Below are 21,685 nucleotides of genomic sequence, written 5' to 3'. Positions count from 1 at the left end.
GTATAGTTGGGATTATATAGGAGAGCAAAGTTGTAACGGTTCACATCAGCAATGACCTTTGGAATAAATGTGGGTTTATCTTTTTATGGGCCTCTCCCATTATTTTATTGCTGTAGAAACCCCAGGTGTCATATTTCACACACACTATTAGTAATGTGCGTGTTATCACCTTCCCAAACAAGAATATATGCATATCTATGTATGTGTGTGTGTGTGTGTGTCACTTATCTTGTTTTTCGATGCTATATTAGGTGAAATGTATCCGCTGTTTTTATAGTAGTGGCGGAGTCAAAATTTTCACATTATAATGCCAAATAGTAGTATTTCACATTTTTTCAAGCAATGTTTCTTTTTAAATCTATATAAACTATATTTTGACTATACTCTTTTTGAAATGATATAGTCATAGGATTAAAGCTCTCAAATCTAGCTAATTAAACATTTTTTAAATAATAATAGTAACATAAAATTACTAAAATATTCTTATTGGGCCTCACTCCACCGTGTAGCTCCGCCTCTGGTTACTTGTATCGAATATATAACGAAAATGGCACCGGCAAATCGAACCCTAATCTTTGATTACTTTGTTAATAAGTAACATTTCATAAATACAACATGAAGTAAGTGCTGTATTTTTTGGGAAATGATATCAAACTTTGTATACTACATAGGCAAATTAGTTACTACTGATTAAGAATATAAAGAGAAATTATTTTGTGACATGTAATTTTAGTGATATGAGAAATTATAATGAAGGAAGAGAAATTGGATCAGAAGCCACAATTCTTGTTACACATACCAATGCTTCTTGTAATTCTAAATGTTTTACCAGCCAATGCAGATGGTGGCCTTCTGCATCTATAAATCAGACCTAATTAAATAAAAGTATGAATTGTTCAATTCAAGATTGAAACCAATATTTATTTCTTGTCTACGTGATAGGGTGGTCAACTCTGCGCGTGAATTTTGAAATCTGTTCGGATTTATTTATTTATTAATTTGTGTATAGTAGTCACGACAAATTAATTATACAATACTGCCATAAATTGTCACTCAAAGATAAGGATCCCAACATATCTCTACAGACTACATCATCTTCATGCCAGTCATTTTATTTATTTCTAATTATTTGGATACTAAACTATATTACTCCATATACATGGCATTCGTATTAATTATTGAGAGATGTATTTAAGTTTTACTCCCTCCGTCCCAATATAATTGAGTAAAAACTTTTCGGCATGGGATTTAAGGAAATAGGATTTTGTTAGTAAAGTGAAAAGTGAATAAAATAAGAGAGTTAATAAAGTAGAGAGAAAAAGTAAGACAAAGAATACCAAAAGAGTAAATGACTCATTTATCTTAGGACGTCCCAAAAAGGAATGTGAGTAGCTTATCTTGGGACGGGGAGTATTTAATTTCGAGTTACTTCATTTTAATTAGTCCTCATAGCACTTATTTACGTCGATTTTTATACACTTTAAATAACAAAAGATATCTATATTTCTGTTTACAATATTTGATGTATATCATATATGTATATATAGGTACTATAGTTGAAAGACTGTTAATTAAGTTCATTTGAACACACGTGATATATATATCCAAGACTTATCAATATCTACTTCTCTTGCATGTATCTTCATTCATGGGTCATGGATGGTTATCCAAAACATAGCATATGAGAACTTTATATATATTATGACAGTATTCCCATAATCATATTCAATGAATCGAATTGTGTCGATGTATTTGTGAATGTAACAAAATTTTACTATTACACACATCAATAAGATAATTTACAATTTTTATGAAAATTATTTGGTGCCATTGATATCATATAACTACTACTCGTATTGAACAATTTGTGTGATATAATGATCAAATGAAAATCATAATTTTAAATAAGAACTAAGAACCAATATGTATGTCATAGCATTTCGAAATCTAATAATTATAGTATAGTACATTAGTACTTAATAAGGACTCGTGGATATTGTTCCTTTATTTCAGCAACATGATTTGTTTTATTTTGGCGATTCCAAATCAATTAATGATTAATCATTATGAAAACTATTTTACTTAAAATTTTAAATTAAATGTAAGTTTGTATAGATTCTAATGGAATTCTAATTTCATGAAATTATTTTTATTATGAGTTTTGATGATATTAATTGAATGTTGATATCGTAATATGCATCGTTACTTTGAAAAAAATGGTTTGTTGTTAATATTCGAAACCACTATTGGAATGACGTCTAGTGGAGAAAGGGATATGCCATATGAATGATCCGATTAATTAAACCATTCCTAAACCATATCTCTTACTGAAATGTAAAGAATATATAAGTCCATCCACTCAAATTAAAGAGTTTTTTCAAAACACGTATCAATATATAATTATAGTAGCTATCTACAGCTAGGAACAAAAGAAGGGTATAAGTGTTAGACTTTGATTAAAAACAAATGTAAACAATATGAAACTCTAGAAGATAGATTGATTCTCTCTCCCAAGAGCATCCGCAGCGGTAAAAGAACGACGTCCGTCCGTGCCAGCGGCGCGGCGGAACGCTGCTCGCCGCTGCTCTTAGTTAAGAGCACGTCCGTGCCAGCGAGCAGTTGACGTGGTGACAGCTCCTGATTGGCCAACGGCAAATCCGTTGGAATTTTTTTTTTAAAAATCAGATTTTAATTAAAAAATCCGATTTAAAATAAAAAATATATTTTCCCACTTCCCAAAAAATTATATCCGTTTTCTCCCCACTTTTAATTTATTTTTCAATTTTTTTCCCCAAAAATACACATTTTCATCTATAAATACCCCCACTTCCACACAAAAAATTTCACACCACACTACACAATTCTCATTTAAATTCTCTCATTTCCATTCTTACAATTCTCAATCTTTCTTTCACTCTTAATAAAAAAATGTCCGGCTCCGGTGATCACCCCTCCGGCTCCCACGGTTGGAACCACGAATGGTTCGGTTCACAACCATTTCCTAGTCCGGAAACAGAATTTTCGGCCCCTCCTCAAACCCAAAGTTCGCAAGCTCCGAGTGGCTACCGGTCTTACCCGGCCGACGACCAAGATGCCCCCGATGGGCAATACGAGTGGGCACCCGAACCACCCGAACCTAGAGCGGGAGGGAGCGGCATCTCTCAAACTCCTACTCTTCCTACTCGTGGTGTCCGCACCTCGTACACTCCGGGGGAGATGGAGCAATTATTCAAAGCGTTTTTGTCTATCTCCGAAGATCCAGAGATTGGCACGAACCAATCCGGGGACCATTTTTGGTGGCGCATCTGTCGCCGGTATAATGAAAACCGGTCGGCTGGAACAATCGAGCGCAACGAGAGTATGGTGCGCAATGCCATATACAGAGCAAACGAAGAAATTTAAAAGTTCCAGGGGTATTACCTCTAGGAAGAGCGGTCGGCGGGGAGCGGCCGAAGCGAGGTCGACATCATCAGTGCCGCGTTGGTGACCTACCAATCCCAACACTACAAACCGTTCAAGTACCTCAATGTTTGGCAAGAGGTGCGTGGGCATCTGAAGTATAGGGGAGGCGTAACATCCTCATCTAGATCCTCCGGCAAACGGTCGAGGTCGGTATCCCTATCCGACATCGGCTCCGATGAGGTGTCCACCCAGTTCTCCGGAGCTAACTTGTGTAGCCCCGACGCCGGCCCGAGTTGTTCCCAACGCCGGCCGCAAGGAAGGAAGAAGTCGACGGCCAACCGTCGTCGCGCCGCGACTCCATCCGCCCCCGCTCCCTCTCCGTTTGTGCCACCTCAACCCCCCACCAACTCATTGTGGGGGGTTTTGGCCCAACTCAATTTGGCTGATAGGTCAAATATGACCCCCGAGCAACTTCGATCGCATGTGGCAATGATACGGGTCTCCAAAGAACATTAGGGGTAGAGCCGGATGAATAGTCTTTCACGGGGGTATTTTAGCCTTTAATTATGTAATTTTTATTTTTTATGTGTTTAATTATGTAATTTTAATATTTAGGATTTTAATTATGTCATTTTTAATTTTTAAAATTTTAATTATGTAATTTTTAATTTTTTTGTAATTTTTAATATTATTTCAGGTATTTTTTATGTATTTTAATTTTGTGGAAATGTTTTTATTTAAATTGAATAATAGAATGGTGGGACCCTTGAGCTCGTCCTTGCGGAAGAGCACGAATGTGAGTGTTGTACTCTTGCTTAAGAGCAGGAGTAAAAAATAATAAAAGTGGGTCCGGGCCCACATCCGTACTTGTTGACAAGGGCACAGATAGGGATGCTGTAAGTCCTAAGTCTCCTCTTTCCCTCTCCTTTGAATGTGGATTGAACATTTCCACAAAATGGGATCCCACTTTTTCAGTTGCCCTAAAATTCCATTTTTAGTGATTGATGATGTCAATATTATTACATTTTATTTTTATTCTCTTTTTGGTTGATAAAAGAGGTCGGTATTTTCTAGATAATTTTTTACTTATTTTATTCGTGAAACTTTATTAATCGATCCTTATGCATGACGTCATTGTATAATTTCTATAGTGGAATTTCACGTTTTCTGAATTTGTTTAATGACCGCTCACTTAATTGTGAGTATTTCACATTTTAATAATATTCGAATTGGTTGAAATCTCATGAGTATCGGAATTCATTGAATAATTTTTATAATAATGTTATACACTAGATATATAGACGGGTGAGATTTAATAGTCCAATTTTGTGTTCCTCACATCAAGCATCATTTTCATTTTTTCCATAATTTTTACTAGTATTTTTTTTCTTTAATTTCAATTTTATATGCTTTCAGTTTGAATTTTGTACAGCTTGTTATCAATAGTTTGCCGCACCAAATTAGGATATGGAGTATAATAATTTGTATAGAATTTATTTACTGGATAAAAGTTGATTATTTGGAGTAGGGTATATATTTTTTAAAATTTTCAAATAAATATTAACTATGATGTATTATATTATTATAATTTTTTTATTTTTATAAAAAAAATATAAAAACAATTAATTTAGGGCTAGGACATAATCCCATCCCATAAATAAATACCAATAAGGTTTAGGATAAATAAAGCACATGATTTTTTTGTGAAGTTGGACTTTAACTTTATGAAAAGAGAGATGAATAAGTAATAAGTTTAACAATAAATAAATAAATAAAGTGACTATTAATGAAGCGGCGATGAACAAATCGTAGATCGACAGGCCTTGAATGGTATACCACCATGCGTAGATCTCTAAAGCAGCTTAAAGTATATATGCTTTTCATTAATTCATTAATTAATTAATTAGATACCTTATTTTAATAATAAATTATTGATGAAAGAATATGTTCCAAATCATCTATACAAAAGGCATGTAGTGCAGGGTGGTATCCCCCCACCCACAGAAAACCCCCATGGGGGAATCCATAATAACATGATATAATTGGTTGGTTCAATAATCCCAATAAAATTATTAAAATATGCCCATCTTCTTGATTATGGACGGCCATATTGATTTGTTTGTTATATCTCTAAAATTTTCTTATAGATAAAGAAAATTCTTTGTCTTAGTTAATTGTGTCTCGTGTTCGATAGTATATCAAATATGGAACTATTATAAAAATCAATCCAATTTCTTACAGGCATAAACAAGGGCCCAACCAGTAAGTCAATGGGCAAAACCTGAAAGATGATTCAAAAGAGTTCTAATCAATGACACGATACAACAAAACAAAATCTAAACAATATCCCATCGATAAATCTAAACAATATCCCATCGATAAATAAAAAGTTTAATCAACGCCAATAACATCATCTAAAGCTGACAATAACAAACGAATAAAGAAAGATCAAGCGGGATTAAAACCACGATTACAAGCAAAAAAAGAAGGCTTCACAAAGGGCATAAGCTAGGTAGGTTGCTAGTTAGATTAGACATGAAGGTGGGTTTAGTTAGGGTTCGATTATCTAACAATACATCCATGTGATTAAAGAAGTTGATCATTGGCACACGTAGGATTAAATTAATGGATTATTGTACTTTAATTTGGAATAGAATTTGGTGGTGCAATGATGCTATATAGTGGAAACTTAGGGCATTAATTAATTGTAATTAAGTATAGGTTTAAGAGGCTTTCCTTATTTGGAATGAATTTAATCAATGAGGTGGCATACAACTTGCCTCTTCTAGAATCCTCTTCAAGTGTATTTCTTGATTTTAAGTGATGTCGCATCATAATTTTCTTGATGATTATCATATTATCTTTGGGAACTCTAGCTATCATGATCATTTAATAGATAAGCCACCACTTTACTGTGGAATACATTATACTACGTGTTATACATTTATCTGCATTATTCTTAATATTTTTATTCTTTCAAAATTGAAAATATGATGCTATAACTTCATTTCAAGCCAATGACTGAATGCATGTAGGCTCGTGTGGGATAATTGTTATGGACTCTAATGTTTTACATTAGTTATAAAATGTAATTGGCGTGGGGTATATATATATATATATATATATAGTGCCATTATTCACAAATCCACTCTTAAAGACCGAACCATCGAACCATACTAAATTAGGGTTTTTAGATCTAGTTTTTTATGGATGAAAGACACAAATTTATCTATTATTTTCGCCTTCATCACGAGCTTATTTTAATTCATCCGAAGGTAAATAAGTCATACTAACATGTTACGAAGATTTAACTTCATTCCAGTAGGTTTTTACTTCATTCCAGTACGTAAATGCGGTTTCGCCGTCGCGTGCCGTTCTTTCTCTCTACAATATCTATCACCACCGCCACAACGCTGATATGGTGTAATAAACTGTTACGGACTCAATTCCCACATCGGTTGTGAGAACAACTGATGTGGGGTATATAGACTAAAATGGGCTCTCTCTCCTAACAGGCTAGTCTTTTGGGATGAGTTCTCCTGTTTTGGTCTGTATCAATTGGTGCTTTCATTGAGAGCCCAAACGGCTCGGAGTGGTGGTCGGGCAACGAACTCGCCGTGACCAACGAGTGCGTTTGGGACCGCTCGGAGTGGTGACCCACGGAGTGGTGGCCGGGCAAAGAATCCGCCGTGACCAACGTGGCCGTGACCAACGAGAACTCGGAGTGGTGGCCCACGGAGTGGTGGCCTGGCAAAGAACCAGCCGTGACCAACGTGGCCGTGACCAACGAGGACGTTGGCCCTTAAAGGAGGGTCGAATGTTACGGACTCAATTCCCACATCGGTTGTGAGAACAACTGATGTGGGGTATATAGACTAAAATGAGATCTCTCTCCTAACAGGCTAGTCTTTTGGGATGAGTTCTCCTGTTTGGTCTCTATTATTATATTATCATATCTTTTCTATATCGTTATTATCTTATTCACCAAGTTAGGTTATTCATAGGAGTATTATAAATAGGACTATTGTTATTCTCATTATTCAATCAATGAAATCATAATTATTGTCTTTTATCTTTATTTAGTTTTTCCGTTTAGAATTTCCGATTGTCGACAGAGCACGGTTTCTCTGCGACTTTCTTTATCTTTTTCACTTGATAAGGGTCTTTCCCTTATCAACTGGTGCTTTCATCGCGATCTCACCATCATGACTTCCAACGATGAAATCTATCTATCTTACCTATGTGACCAGATATTGGTTGCCTGCAACAGAATACACAAGAAGCTGGACAAGTATGACGAGTTTCTCTCATCGAATACAACTCCGGTGATTTCCTACCACGAACAACCTTCTTGGCATGTTGCAACTGATGTCGTGAAGCCTCCGGTGATTTCCTACCACGAACAACCTTCTTGGCATGTTGCAACTGATGTCGTGCAGCCGCGACCTCCACCAGACCCGCCTAACGGACAGCCGTGGAACTACGTCCAGCCCAGTCCCGACCAGCAAGTCCCGACCTATGGTCTCCTGTCGGTGTATGATCCTGAGCTTTACCGCCACCAGTTCAACCCTCCCGCAGCCCCGCAGCCGCCCTACACCTACACGAATTCGTACGCTCTGTTGCGAAGTCCTTATGCCGGACCTCAGAATCTACCGGTGCCTCCATACAAGCCGGACAGAGACCAATTGCACCACGGCCACCAGCCCATCGCCTATCAACAGCCACCGCTGACAGCAGCCGCCGCCGCAAACCTACCCCACCAAAACTACCAGCCCGTTGGACAGCAGCACTGCACCGGGAAGCCCCCACTCGGCTGGCCACAACCACCCTCGCAACACTCACCGTCCTGCTGGTGTCCACCGACAGCCACGCCGCTGCCCACTGCTGTTGTCCCGATCTCAACCCCTGCCAATGGGTTTGTTGAAATCCAACATTTGCCGCGTCCGCCGCAGCATGCCCAATTTCAGATTTTCGCTGAACCTATCTCCGATTCCAGTGATGTAGAGATGCCGATCGTGGAAGAGGTTCGGACAGAAGAATTGCCTCCGATTGAGGTGATAGACGAGGAGGATGGCTCCATTGAGGATGGATTTGATTATTCCACCGAGAAGATTCTTAATTCTTCTGCTGGTTTTTGTGGAGTTGAAAAGGCTGAGAAGGAGACGAAACCCAGTCAGGATCACAAGCGCGAGGATGAACAAGTTCTAGGGCAGTTTGAGTGCTCGATGCAACTGAATGCTTTTCCAATCAAGGTTCTTCAAGGTAAGGTTGATTTGGGTAATTACATGAGGTACAATGCATCAATGGAATTATTGAGTGATTCATCACATGTTAAGAATGTTGCAAATATGAATCATCGATTAACATCACTCGATGCCGATGCCCGGTTGATTCCTCCGCAATATGACACTCTATGCTTGAGGATTCATGGACGCATTCACAAGATTTTAGAACTAAATTATCATGTCCATAAGGGTCATCCCTTTGTGATTTTTGATGGGGATGATGCAGGGAGACTCTCAACTATTCGGTGTATGTTTGACCCAGGAGGATTCCTCGATGCTCATCGTTGCTTCATGGGTCCCACCTTGAGGACAATGTGGATTTCAACCGTGGGGGAGTTGATACGTGAATATCTCCAATAATATCTCCAAATCTCTCTTATTTAGTTTAGTATTGATTTAGCATATCTTTTCATATTTATTAGGATTATTTTCTTGTTCCTTAAGTTAGGGTATCCACTATTATAAATAGTGGACATTGTTATTCTTTTGAATCATTCAATCAAGAAATAAACTACTTCCTCTCAATCTCTCTATTCTTCTCTCTCTCTCGTCCGCACCTTCCCCCAAACTCTAGTTCTTGCGAAATCGTGAAGTTGAGGAACTTCTTCCTTAACAAGTGGTGCTTTCATTGAGAGCCCAAACGGCTCGGAGTGGTGGCCGGGCAACGAACTCGCCGTGACCAACGAGTGCGTTTGGGACCGCTCGGAGTGGTGACCCACGGAGTGGTGGCCGGGCAAAGAATCCGCCGTGACCAACGTGGCCGTGACCAACGAGAACTCGGAGTGGTGGCCCACGGAGTGGTGGCCTGGCAAAGAACCAGCCGTGACCAACGTGGCCGTGACCAACGAGGACGTTGGCCCTTAAAGGAGGGTCGAATGTTACGGACTCAATTCCTACATCGGTTGTGAGAACAACTGATGTGTGGTATATAGACTAAAATGAGATCTCTCTCCTAACAGGCTAGTCTTTTGGGATGAGTTCTCCTGTTTGGTCTGTATCATAAACACATGGAATGATGTAATAAATTATTGGAATGAAGTATGTGTAGAAGCATTTGAAGTCCTACTTGAATGAAGTAAAAACCTTATCCAATGAAGTAATAGCGTTTCTGAATGAAGTAATAAATGCACTTGAATAAATTGCATTTTTTAATGTAAATAAAGTAAAAACTCAGGTCAATGAATTCAAATGAAACATATGTTGAATCATTTCAAAACCTACTGGAAGAAAGTAAAAACATGTTGTAGTTTCAAGGTATTACGTACGGAATGAAGTAATAAACCTATACAATGAAGTAAAACGAGCTTGTAATGAAGACTGAAAAATTTACACAGCAGCACATCTCATCAAAAAAACTAGATCTAATGGCCCAGATTTGGTCTCTAGTTCGGTCTTTAAAATTGGTTCGACATTGATCACAACTCTCTCTGTCTATATATATATATATTAAATGGAGTCTCTTGACATGATTTTATATGTTTGATTTGTATAATTTGTGTTTTCATTGAGAGTCCCAACGACTTGGAGTAGTCATCTAGCAAATGAACCAATTGTGACCAATGAAGAGGTTTGGAAGCTGACTCAGAGTGGTGGTTTATCAAAGGAACCAACGTCAACAAGGACTCAAAGTAGTGACAACTAATCTAACAAAGGGATCGATCATTCATGACCAACAAGGACGTTAGCCCTGAAGGAGGGTTGCATCGTTACAAACTCTTTGTCTCGTGATGGTTGTGAGGAACAATTGGTGTGAGATTTATAGATCAAATAAACACTCTTTCATAATAACACGCTGATCCTTTTGGTATGTATCATTTGACAAGCACTGCCATCGATCTACGAGTTCCAAATCCACCCAAACGCGCAACGACTTCATCCAACGTGACCCACTTTAATCCAATGTGATCGCACTTCTGTCTGACATTCGACGAACATTATCTAGATTCATCATTGATTTCAAAGTACACAATTATACACAATCCAATATAAAAACCTAGATGTAACTTGTATACTACGAATTATTGATAGACATTCATCAAAAATGGCAAACGAAATAAACAAAAAGATGATTGGTGGGATCCAAATAATTTTAGGGATAGGAATCTTTTCATATATAGATAAGGAAAAATAATGTACTCTTTTTATTGGTCTAAAGGTGTTGGTCACATTTCACGTTTCATTCTTCACCTTTCACTTTCAGCGATGAGAGAATGTCTTTGCGTGGTACGTTGATGCACTCATCACCTCCACGTGGCAGCATCACACTCCTTTTTCCTAGTGGCTGCAGCCCATCCACTAGATCGCTCTTTATTTTAATCAACATTTCAATAATGAATAAAGCTAGGTGGCCAAATTATGGCCAGCCATAAATTAATTAAATAACAAAAAAATTAATTTTTTTTCAAATTTTTGGTTTAATACTACTTGATTTTACTTTTATATCATCTTCATTATATGTTGCTCAACATGTTAGTGTTGCTCTTTCGTAGTTTTTGCTCAACTTATTACTAATGTCATTTCTTGATTGTTGCTCAACGTATACAGTAATTCGTGATATTAATGTGTTTTACGTAATGGAATTCAAAGATAAGTATCAACTCACAAGTCCATTCACGCATATATAAGTTTATATCGGTAATTCTAATTTTTTTTATACATGTAAATGAACTAAATTAACTCTTTATGGCCGGCCACATTATGACCATTTAGCATCACTCTTCAATAATAGTACTCCTTCATCCCTATGTAGCTGAATCGTATTCCTTTTTGGGTTGTCCTACTATAATTGAGTCATTTCCTCTTTTTGGCAAAAAGTACTTTAGTCTCTCTTCATCTCTCTACATTTTTCATTTATATTTTATTCTCCTTTTATTTAACTCATTTAATACAATTTTTCTTAAATCACGCGCCGAAAAAGAAATGTCTCTGCTACAGAGGGACGGAGGGAGTAATATAATAAAAGGACAATAGTAATATGTCAATTATAAGTTTTGATCAAATTTGGACCTATTATAAATTATAAAATCAAAATATTAAGTCATGATCGTTATAAATTTTTCTTAATTTTAACACCCTTTATACAAAACAATAGTATCTTTTAGTAATACTATCTAATATGTTTTTGCAAGAAAGTATCTTTTCAAGATTTTATTAAACATGGCTTACATTTTAATAAAATAATGGTATTTTGAGCATTAATAAAAGACACTAGTATCGTTTTATGCACGGATGAGAATCGAGAAAAATTATAACTTTGTGGTTTAATATTCTATTTTAAACCTTATGGAACCAACGAAATTTGGTCAGGCTTCGTGCTTTAAATAACTATTGTCCCTAAAATAAAGTGGTGGGTGCCATTGAAGTGTGACATTGGGACTAAAGTTATAAGGATCTATAACAAAGTCTTACTCGAGATCGTCTTACTTTTTTATGGATCGAGATTTAGATACGAATTTGTGTAAGATTATTTCAGTAGGGACAAATTTAGTTTTGGATTAAAAAATTTATTTTAAAGGAATAAATAATTTCATGCAATCAAACTACGAGTCTAAATTAATTTTATGGAATTTAAGTATAAGTTCAAAACTATGATTCCAATTTTCATTTTATACCATATAAGAATGGGACTCGAAGGACCCATTACACAAGAATGTTAATTCTCCAAATATAATATGGGCCTTGAGTGGGCCATGAAATTTGGTCCTTCATCATAATAGTACTATTGATTAAATACGTCCCGACTCCCAATATTAGATCCATAAAAATAAGAACAAAATTTCATAAAATAAAAATTTTACCAGGAGTATTATTTATTGAATCAAATATAAAGAAAAATTTGTTAAGTTCATTTTTTTCCTTTATTAAATTTTGAAAACAAAAGGTATAAGTAAGTTTCAAATTCTCGCGAAATGATTGATGGATCTCAATTGGGCCTTACAACTAATCCATATGAAAGTAATGGGCTCATTCAATGGCCCAATTATTACGACGTCGAAATTCACATTTTCACTAAAACGACGTCGCTGGAGTAGATGAAGGGGAGTATGGGAATCGGGGAAACGTCGCGATTCAACCAAAAATCCTAAAGGTCTCAAAATTCTGTATTTCAAGGCAATTTTGTTTATCCTTTGCTATTTGGTAAATTTGGGAATGTGATTTCATTTTCAGCTCTTCATTAGAATAATTGTGTTGGTAGAAAACGTGATGAATAATGATTATGTTTAGCAGTTTTACTTCGGTTCCAGTAGATATAGATGAGTTGATATCTCCATTGATGCTTCAGTTATATGCTATTCAATTGGAGACTAGTTTGCTGAGTGATATACTGTATACATATGATATCATGTGATTGTTTTATGAATTTTTCTGTGGTTTTCGCAGCCATGGCTGGAACGGCATCTGAAGGTTCTCATATTGATGGTTGTAATGAGCTGTGAGTGAGTTATTGGCTTCTTTTGTTGATTGGTTTTGAATGAAATAGTGAAGGTGATTTGTTTCCTGCTGTTGTTTTCTGACCATCTAAGTAGATGATGCAGACTCGGAGCTGATGGCGGTGAAGAACTCTTCGCTAGTTATGATGAGGTTTACGGCAGTTTCGAGGCTATGGTGCTGCAGGAAAAACTGCTCAGCGGAATCCACGCCTATGGTACATAAACAATTGAATTCAATATACATCCTATACATATGCAATTGTGTGTGCATCAATGGATAACCGACTGAGAATGTGAGGAGTTGTCCTTTGTGTTAAGGTTTTGAGAAGCCCCCTGCAATTCAGCAGAGAGGGGTTGTTCCTTTCTGCAAGGGGCTTGATGTGATTCAGCAAGCTCAATCCGGGACTGGGAAAACGGTAACTTTCTGCTCTGGAATTCTGCAGCAGCTGGACTACGATGTGGTTAAGTGCCAGCCGTTGGTTCTGGCTCCCACTCGCGAGCTGGCTTGGCAGATTGAGAAGGTCATGAGAGAAGGCAGTCACTGTGCCCTGATCACATCAAAATGTTTGTTTTGGACGTAGCAGATGAAATGCTTTCCTTGGGGTTCAAGGATCAGGCCTGCTTTGTATTCGACGATTCTACCAAGCAGATACATTAGCATAAAATATAAATGCACTCCATTTTTTTATACTGTACTTGATTCCATAGTTGATTCTCTCGTTAGGCAATTCAGCAGAGAGTACCTGCATCGTCTTGGACGAAGTGGGCGGCTTGGGAGGAAGGGCGTGCCGTAAACTTTGTTATTAACGATGACAAACACCTGCTTTCCGACATAAAGAAGTTCTACAATGTCGAAATTGAGGATTTTCCAGGTACCATTGCACACCTTTTGTACTTGAGTTATGAGGTCTAAGGCTACTGCCCCTTGTTTCAGGTTAGTTCCAATCTTATTTCATAAGCTAGTTTATATGTGTAACGAACCATCGATGGGGGCTATGTTCAAACTACTGTTTCACAGTTTATTGGGTTTTGCTATGATAAGGTTAAGGTGTTTTGGTGAGTCTCTGGAGTTGGAATTCTGAGATTCTGTGTTCTGGATTTTATGGCCGTCCAATGCTAATTGCTATTTTAGTCTCTCCCTCATTCAGTATGAGACGATCTTCGCTTGTCATCATGTTATTTTTCGCTCGTCCACTTACATACCGGTTCTAGTTACTAACACGAACAAGGACGTTTTGGGAGCCGGGGAACGGGTCTTTTCCCATCCTTCCCTCGATTAACCCGTTGTTCGGCTTTAGGGTTTAGGGAAAATCAGGACAAAATGGAGTTTAGTGTGTGACCCTACAGTGCTATAGTTGAGTGACTTGAGTCACTATAAATTTTGGAGACCTATAACTTTGGTTAGGCTTTCTGTCAAATTTTGTACCAGTATTTCTGGATTTTTCCAACCAAACAATGATTTTTTGGTTGGATGATATGCAAATTGCTAACGGACTTTTAGGATAAAAACATGATCGAATAATATACTATACTAAATAATGTCATATCATATTGCACATGAGCTGTTTCTTAATATTCCCAGATTTATTTATTTATTTATTTATATATTCATATTTTGCTGTTTCATTGGAGGTATTTTCTCTATTCTTTTCCTAAATCAGTGTTCTGGAATTACAACTTTTGGTCCATAGTATCTGTTACACCAACTTCCAAATTGTCACGCCACCCCGATTATCCAATAAATTGGTTATATCTCGTTATCAATTTATACAATTTTTATCTTCATGACTTTTCATTATGAGAAAATTAATTATGACTAAAGTTGCTTTAGCAATAAGGCTTATTATGATTGGGCCCATTTACTTTTTATTACACATAATTTCAATCCTCAAAAGTGACTTTACCCAGCATATATGCTCCCACAAATTGTGAGAGTGACTAATCAGTAATCCCAAATTCACAATAACAATTGCTACATCATACTCCCATCATATTATTATGGTCAATCTAATAAACAAAATGAATGGACATTATGACTTTCAAGTCTACATTCAATACAATCATATCTAGTATGGATTTAGTATTCAAATTTGTGACATTCGATCAAAAACTAATATAAAGAGGTCGACGAAAACCCACCAACAATTTTTATACTACTACCTATATATTTTGGATACAAACATTATAAAAGGAAATTTGATCACCCCAAGCAAACGGTATCAAGACTCTAATTCCACACTCAACACTCTCAAAATCAAAGAACACACACATACACACACACTCACAAGTTCATCTTCAGCCACCCCACCAACCCGGGCCCAATTTTCCCATCTATCAATAACCAACCAAAAAAAAAAACTCATAAACCTCACATTTTTCAGTTCAAAGACTCCACCTTTCTCTCCAACCCATCAAAAAAACTTCAAGAAAACCATGACAAACTACAGATCAAAGTCATCCAGCAATGCCCAAATGCAAACTCAACCTCATCATGCACCACCAGCCAACTTCAGGTCTCACAGCACTTCTTCCCACTCTACGCCGAGGCGGAAGCTGAAGAAAGAGCCGAAATGCTGGAGCTTCAGTGATCCTGAGTTTCAGAGGAAGAGAAGGGTTGCTAGCTACAAAGTTTATTGTGTTGAAGGCAAGCTCAAAGGCTCTGTTAGAAAGAGTGTTAGATGGCTCAAAAATAGATACACTCAGATAGTTTATGGTTGCTGGTGGTGATTTTTTTTATGTTATATTGGTTAAGACGCTTCTCTTCTGACAAATAGATTGATGGTTCGATGAGAAGCGTATTGGTAAGTTCAACTAATAGATTTGAAGTTCGAGTCGATCACAAGGCTAGTGTGTGAGTGAGTTTTTGTTTCGCTTGTGATAATAAATTTAGAAAATTAGGACTTTGCTTGGTGAAATTAATGTGGCTGTGTTTTGTTTTTATAGTTGTATTACGAATATTAATGTGAGATTTTTGTCACATCTTTGATGATTTTGGTACTAATTAAGTACGGAGTATATTGGTAAGAGCCATGAGTTAATTAAAATGAATGGTTTTGTATCATGCAAGTTTATTTATAATGGTTTTCATCTATTTGTATTATTCAGACTTTATATCTTGACATTGATCTTTGCATGAGAATCTTGGTGGAGATTTTTTATAAGAAAATACTTTCTTATGGAGTTGTTCAAAATGAGGTGATTATAAATTTTGACAAAATATGTAGTATATGTGACTACTGTTTGTTTTCGGTTGCAAAGATGAAATGCATAATTATACACAAGTGTTAATATGATTTGAATTTAGATATGTGATTGTTGTCACACCAACTTTATAAAAGTTGTGATATTTTTTTGCTCTGGCAAAGAGGTTGAAATTCTAATCCCAAGGGCCCCTCACATTCTGGTTCAATAATATTGTGAGAGGTGTTCAATCAGGGTACGCAGTGGCCCGCTAAGGAGAGGATCGTAACACCCATTGTCCAGCAAAAAGTCCACCTCTCAAGGCCTCACACGTGCCTGAGAGGTGTGCCAACTACACGTCAGTAGTGAAAATCGTTCCTTGGCCATTCTTGCAAATCTACCTTCCAGAACTAACTGCGATCCCCCTGCGGGCATGATGATATTTTTTTGTGCTGTGGTTAGTGGTTGGTCTGAAAATTCCTAATGATAGCTTAATTATATACTAGTACTTCTATACCATTATATCCAATTTATCCATACATTATAGGAGTACGTGCAACATAATAAAATCAAATTGAGCTCTATTTATTGAATCCTTTGGGTCGAAAGAATTATTGTAAATTTTATACCAATTTAAATGGCAAACTCAAACTTTGAGAATTGAGTATCCACAACTACTGTAAAATCCCTTTAGAAAAATCGTTACTTTAAGAAACGCTTTTAGTTCCCAGAAACCGAAAGAAAGAAAACGCATATTCCATATCAAAGGAATATCAAATTTGTCAAAGCCGAACTTAGGAATATTTATTGCTGTAGAAAACAACAGAGATCTGTGAAAATTCGACAGAGATCTTTGATGCGCTTCGAAATCCACGCAATTCACAACATCTTTTCCCTTCATTCATGCGCGATTGCATCAATCTCTCTGCACGCAGAAATCTAGAACAAATTTGCAACGAAAATTAAATCAGAGAGAGATGTGGGAATCGATTTGCTTAACGATTGCGGCTACCGCCGGCAACAACATTGGCAAAGTGCTTCAGAAAAAGGGCACCCTGATTCTCCCACCTCTCTCTTTCAAGCTCAAGGTATTCTAGTCTAGCTGTTTTTCTGTTTTCTGTGTAATTGATTTCTGAGCTGATTTTGGACGCGTGAAAATTGGGGGTGATGAATGATGATGATCGGTTTTTGTTAATTGGATTTTTGGGCATGAAAAAAATGTCATCTTATTATCTAGTCTTATCGATTGCATTTGCATTGTATTGGTCAATGTGCTAAGTAATAGGCGTTTCTCTATGTTAGCGTGTGTGTGTGTTCTGTGACTGTATTTTCATGGGTTGAAATGAGCTGATTTGTGTGGAAGACTTTAAGTTTTCAATTTATTATCGTTTTTTTGGGGGATTTTCCTTGATTAATTTTGCTATGCATGTCTGTATGTAATTGGTATACATTTGTGATTGCCAAATCACTTGATTAGAATTATATGGAATTGTTAGAGTTGAAATCTAAATCTTTCAATTGTAATCAGCTGAGTACAAACTGAGTATATCGATTATTGGGAGACTTTCGATGAATGATCCAGGACCATTGATGATCTCAATTGTAAAGTGTCCAAGTTTTCGTAATTTAGTAGTGTCACATTTATCAGCTCTTAGGTTGTATTTGATGAAATTCTTCCCGCATATGTTCCAATTACGGATGTAAGCGACTAGTTTGGTAACAAGGGTGTGGTTGGAACACCCTCGTAGCCATTGATTTTGAAGGAATTGGTTAAAACTTGTGTTGTAGCTCTTGCTGTCCTTATTGAGAAGAATCTGGTAACTACTCGAGATATGGGAAGAAATTTCCACTGTATGCTCTTCTTTGGCATGTATTTTTGTCATTTCGCGTGTAGATCAATAGATGTATATTATCACAACGCATCTAATTCAAACGAAGCAGAATAGTGATGGCAAGGGGATCTGAATTTCAGGTGATAAGAGCATATGCTTCTAACAGTGCTTGGATAATCGGCTTCTTGATGGATATCTTTGGGGCCATCTTGATGTTGCTTGCACTATCTCAGGCTCCTGTAAGACCTATAAAACTTGCTCTTGTTCGGTCCTTTAGGGCCTCGTAGATCATGATTGTGCCTCTTATACTGAAATTTTGTCCATGTAGGTATCAGTGATTCAACCTGTTTCTGGCTGTGGGCTCGCTATCCTCTCGGTATTTTCTCATTTTTATCTTAAGGAGATCATGAATGCCATTGACTGGATTGGAATTGCTTTGGCTGGTATTGGTACCATAGGTAATGTAAGTTGATGTAAGATTCGTACCTCTAACGTTTTACGATCTTATCTCTAATTTGTTGCGTTCTCTGCATCCAGGTGTCGGTGCTGGAGGAGAAGAGCAAAAGGCACCATCCATTTCGATTATCTATTTACCATGGCTGGTATTTCTTGTTGCGCTCGTGTTTGTAGGTATCTTACCTTATTCAGCTTCTAATTATCATTAGTTCATGTCAGATAATGTTGATAAACTTGTAGTAATACATATGCTACCATTTTGTTCAATAATTGAATATTATAGAATTTGCTCGATTTTTCGTAGGCACCTGTAACTTACTATGATTCTGGTTCCACTATCATCATATGGTTGTTCCTTTTTTCATTGATTCCAATTTCTGATATGTTCAAATTGCTTATTTTGACTGTCCAAATTTCTAAAACAGCCACCCTACATAATTAAAGGATTACTTGTTTCTTTGTTACCGAAAATCTTATGCTGAACTTCAAAAGATTATTCCCTGTCTCCATCATCAAGTGCAGACCACTCACCTTACATTGTTTGTTCATTGTAGGTTCTTCTTAATGGATGGCTGCGTGTGTATAGACGACAAAGAAGAGAACAGGAGTTGGTATATTTAAACATTCTGATCGTCTTAATGAGGTGTTTTACTATTAGTCTTATGGATCTAAATAGCCTGCTTTCGACCTTGCAGATGCAATACGAAGTGGTCGAGGAGATCATTTATGGCTTGGAGTCCGGCATTCTATTTGGGTATTTTCTTGGACTCAACCAATATATATTTCATCGGATTCTTCTAATCATCGTCATCTTATGAAAAAAGAAATCCACGAAACGCAATTGCAGGATTGCATCTGTGATATCAAAGATGGGATTCCTGTTCTTGGAGCAAGGATCTTCGAAGTTGTTGCTTCCCGTTTGTGTCTCAATCAGCATAATGTGCAGTGCCTCCGGATTCGTCTGCCAGGTAATGTGAAACACCACTCATATTTGATCTTGCACGTTCGTTGCAACTGTATAACGTATTCTTCATTTCTGTTGTTCTAAACAGACACGTGGTTTGAAGCACGGAAGGGCAATCGTCGTGTCCACTTGTGCAGCCGTTGCCTCGATCGTGACTGGGGTGCTTGCCGGCATGTTTGCTCTTGGCGAACAGCTGCCTTCGGCCCCAACGTCTCGCCTGATGCTTCTCCTCGGATGGTAGCCAAATCCACATTTTTTTCGTCTCTTTCTCTCTCATTCGGACTCTTTACACCGCATCGTGTTGTTAACTTCGTCTCATACAGGCTCTTCATCATTCTCGGAGTGATCTTGCTGGTATCTTCATCGAGGCTGATGCGACACCTCCCAAGGACTTGGAGACGCTTTGCACGAAGCGGGGTCGAGAGGAGCTTCGGCCTGAGGCAGTCGAGCTCGACCCGTGGAAGGGACACGAATCCGAGCACCGTGATCCAAGCGAGCACGCTGCACCATTTGATACCGCCCCCTGCAAAAGCGAAAGCTTAAGCTTGAGCTATTTCTATTCGGTTCAATACCTTTAAAGAGTGTACAGTTGTCCCTTTATGTTTGCTTTGTTTCTCTCAAGTGAAAAAAAGATTTGCTTAACTGTTCAAAGATGTGAAAGACAATCCCTTTTCTATTGAATTCATCATTTGGATTAGTGTTGGTGTTGTTATGTGATTATTTTTAACATACTACTGTTAATTATAAATAAAAACTATTTCACCTTAAACCTTCCCTATATATAACATGTTAATTCATCATTATTTATAGTCCAAAATATTTCAATTTACAGTATCTATTTGTTATGTGTTCAAGACATTAGACATGATCCAATGTAATTCAAAAGGAGTTAGTCTAAAACACTAAATAAGTACTACTAGTACTACTACAATTTAGAAAGAAAAAAAAGGAAATAAACTAGAGCAATTAACAAAATATGCATTTATTGCATATATATGTATATTTTCATTTACAATGACTAAATTTAGTCATCAAAATTTAATGTTGTAGCATAAATAAAGGCACCCCATTTCGGCCATAGCTTTCACCTGAATTAAAGCAATCCTCTTCGGGAATTAAAAACCAAAAAAATTAAAAATACAATTTCCAAACCTCTAAAAATAATTCAAATCATCTCTCTATCTCACACACATTTAATCCATTCTAAATTCGGTCCAAACTGCAAATTCTTTAAACTTTTCGCCCATTTTCCCTCTAAACAAATGGGGAGAAAAAATCCTTAAGTTCTTTAAATTAATCTCCCTTTCCCATATTAATATTTTCCCTGCAAACAAAAAAAGGCAATAGATATTAAATATTTATAAAAATCATTTTTTCTCATGCCAATATTATTCCAAACAGTTTCACACATCTGCGGCGCTTTGTTCCGCAAGAAACGGCCGCCGCCGGTGGGGACCGACGATGACGATTTCTTCCACGACATAATATCCGACATCAACTTCTTCCCGGATGACGACGACGACGAAGACGACGAGAAGCCATGCACCCCCGACAGCCTCCACCACCACTCGCCGGAGGCGTCACCCCCCGGCGCCGGCGACGGAAACCACCACGCGTCTGCCGCCGACAACCACCCCATGCGGACGTTTTCGTGCGACCGCAACATGGCCCACCTCCAACACCACCGGTCAAATTCCAGCGTGGCGAAGCTCGTGTCGAGCATGAGCCTCCGCGTGATGAGCACCGGGGCCGCGGCTACGGAGAAGCTAGGGATAAGGTATTTTAAACATCAGGAGGATTCGGTGTGGAAAAAGACGATAATCTTAGGGGAACGATGTCGGGTTCCGAGAGACGACGACGACGACAACCTTAAGTTGTACGACGAGAAGGGCCATAAGATTATTACGTACCATCCCAAGTCGCATAGCGGATTGATACAATATTCGAGGCAAAGCACATCATCGATAGATTCGGACAAAGACGAAGATTTACAAAGGAATTTGTAGCTACAATTAGTAAATACTAAATGCCATTTGATATGTTCATAAATTTTTTGATATTTTTTTTGTATTTGGAATTTTGGTTGGTAAATTTTTTGAAATCATATATTTACATCCATAGTGATCTCTGTCTTTT

At 37.4% G+C, this 21,685-nt stretch overlaps 3 protein-coding genes across 7 annotated transcripts; all 3 read left to right on the top strand.

The window, feature by feature from the left end:
* Positions 1–12,713: 12,713 nt before the first annotated feature.
* LOC121783591 (eukaryotic initiation factor 4A-13-like) lies at positions 12,714–14,626 on the top strand. 5 transcript variants are annotated; one of them, XM_042181711.1, is made up of 4 exons: positions 12,714–12,774; positions 13,068–13,119; positions 13,223–13,332; positions 13,436–14,626. In XM_042181711.1, the coding sequence occupies exons 2-4, from the start codon at positions 13,070–13,072 to the stop codon at positions 13,696–13,698; spliced, it is 423 nt and encodes a 140-aa protein (XP_042037645.1). In that variant the 5' UTR covers positions 12,714–12,774; positions 13,068–13,069; the 3' UTR covers positions 13,699–14,626. The 5 variants fall into 5 exon arrangements, 4 of the variants coding, with proteins under 4 accessions (XP_042037645.1, XP_042037644.1, XP_042037643.1 ...); XM_042181710.1 differs by having other exon boundaries at positions 12,763–12,824; XM_042181712.1 differs by lacking the exon at positions 12,714–12,774 and adding an exon at positions 12,861–12,878.
* A 924-nt stretch (positions 14,627–15,550) lies between these two features.
* Positions 15,551–15,844, top strand: LOC121784429. Its single transcript, XM_042182567.1, has one exon. It carries the CDS (start codon positions 15,551–15,553, stop codon positions 15,842–15,844), a length of 294 nt encoding a protein of 97 aa, XP_042038501.1.
* Positions 15,845–16,924: 1,080 nt separating this feature from the next.
* LOC121783848 (probable magnesium transporter NIPA9) lies at positions 16,925–20,246 on the top strand. Its single transcript, XM_042182023.1, has 9 exons — positions 16,925–17,385; positions 18,270–18,368; positions 18,458–18,587; positions 18,667–18,755; positions 19,140–19,196; positions 19,281–19,339; positions 19,433–19,553; positions 19,638–19,786; positions 19,873–20,246. The coding sequence occupies exons 1-9, from the start codon at positions 17,275–17,277 to the stop codon at positions 20,090–20,092; spliced, it is 1,035 nt and encodes a 344-aa protein (XP_042037957.1). The 5' UTR covers positions 16,925–17,274; the 3' UTR covers positions 20,093–20,246.
* The last annotated feature ends 1,439 nt before the right edge of the window (positions 20,247–21,685 follow it).

The sequence above is a fragment of the Salvia splendens genome, chromosome 21 (assembly GCF_004379255.2).
Source record: "Salvia splendens isolate huo1 chromosome 21, SspV2, whole genome shotgun sequence".
In the NCBI taxonomy this organism is placed as follows: domain Eukaryota; kingdom Viridiplantae; phylum Streptophyta; class Magnoliopsida; order Lamiales; family Lamiaceae; genus Salvia; species Salvia splendens.
This window is presented reverse-complemented; position numbering and strand designations above follow the sequence as displayed.

Bases quoted from the DNA above. Each gene is read 5' to 3' on its own strand.
- LOC121783848 (XM_042182023.1), top strand. From the start codon at position 17,275: ATGTGGGAATCGATTTGCTTAACGATTGCGGCTACCGCCGGCAACAAC. The intron at 17,386-18,269 runs GTATTCTAGTCT...TCTGAATTTCAG, and splicing joins CTCTCTCTTTCAAGCTCAAG to GTGATAAGAGCATATGCTTC. The intron at 19,340-19,432 runs GTATTTTCTTGG...ACGCAATTGCAG, and splicing joins GAGTCCGGCATTCTATTTGG to GATTGCATCTGTGATATCAA.
- LOC121783591 (XM_042181709.1), top strand. From the start codon at position 13,022: ATGATATCATGTGATTGTTTTATGAATTTTTCTGTGGTTTTCGCAGCC. The intron at 13,120-13,222 runs GTGAGTGAGTTA...TAGATGATGCAG, and splicing joins ATTGATGGTTGTAATGAGCT to ACTCGGAGCTGATGGCGGTG. The intron at 13,333-13,435 runs GTACATAAACAA...CTTTGTGTTAAG, and splicing joins CAGCGGAATCCACGCCTATG to GTTTTGAGAAGCCCCCTGCA.
- LOC121784429 (XM_042182567.1), top strand. From the start codon at position 15,551: ATGACAAACTACAGATCAAAGTCATCCAGCAATGCCCAAATGCAAACT.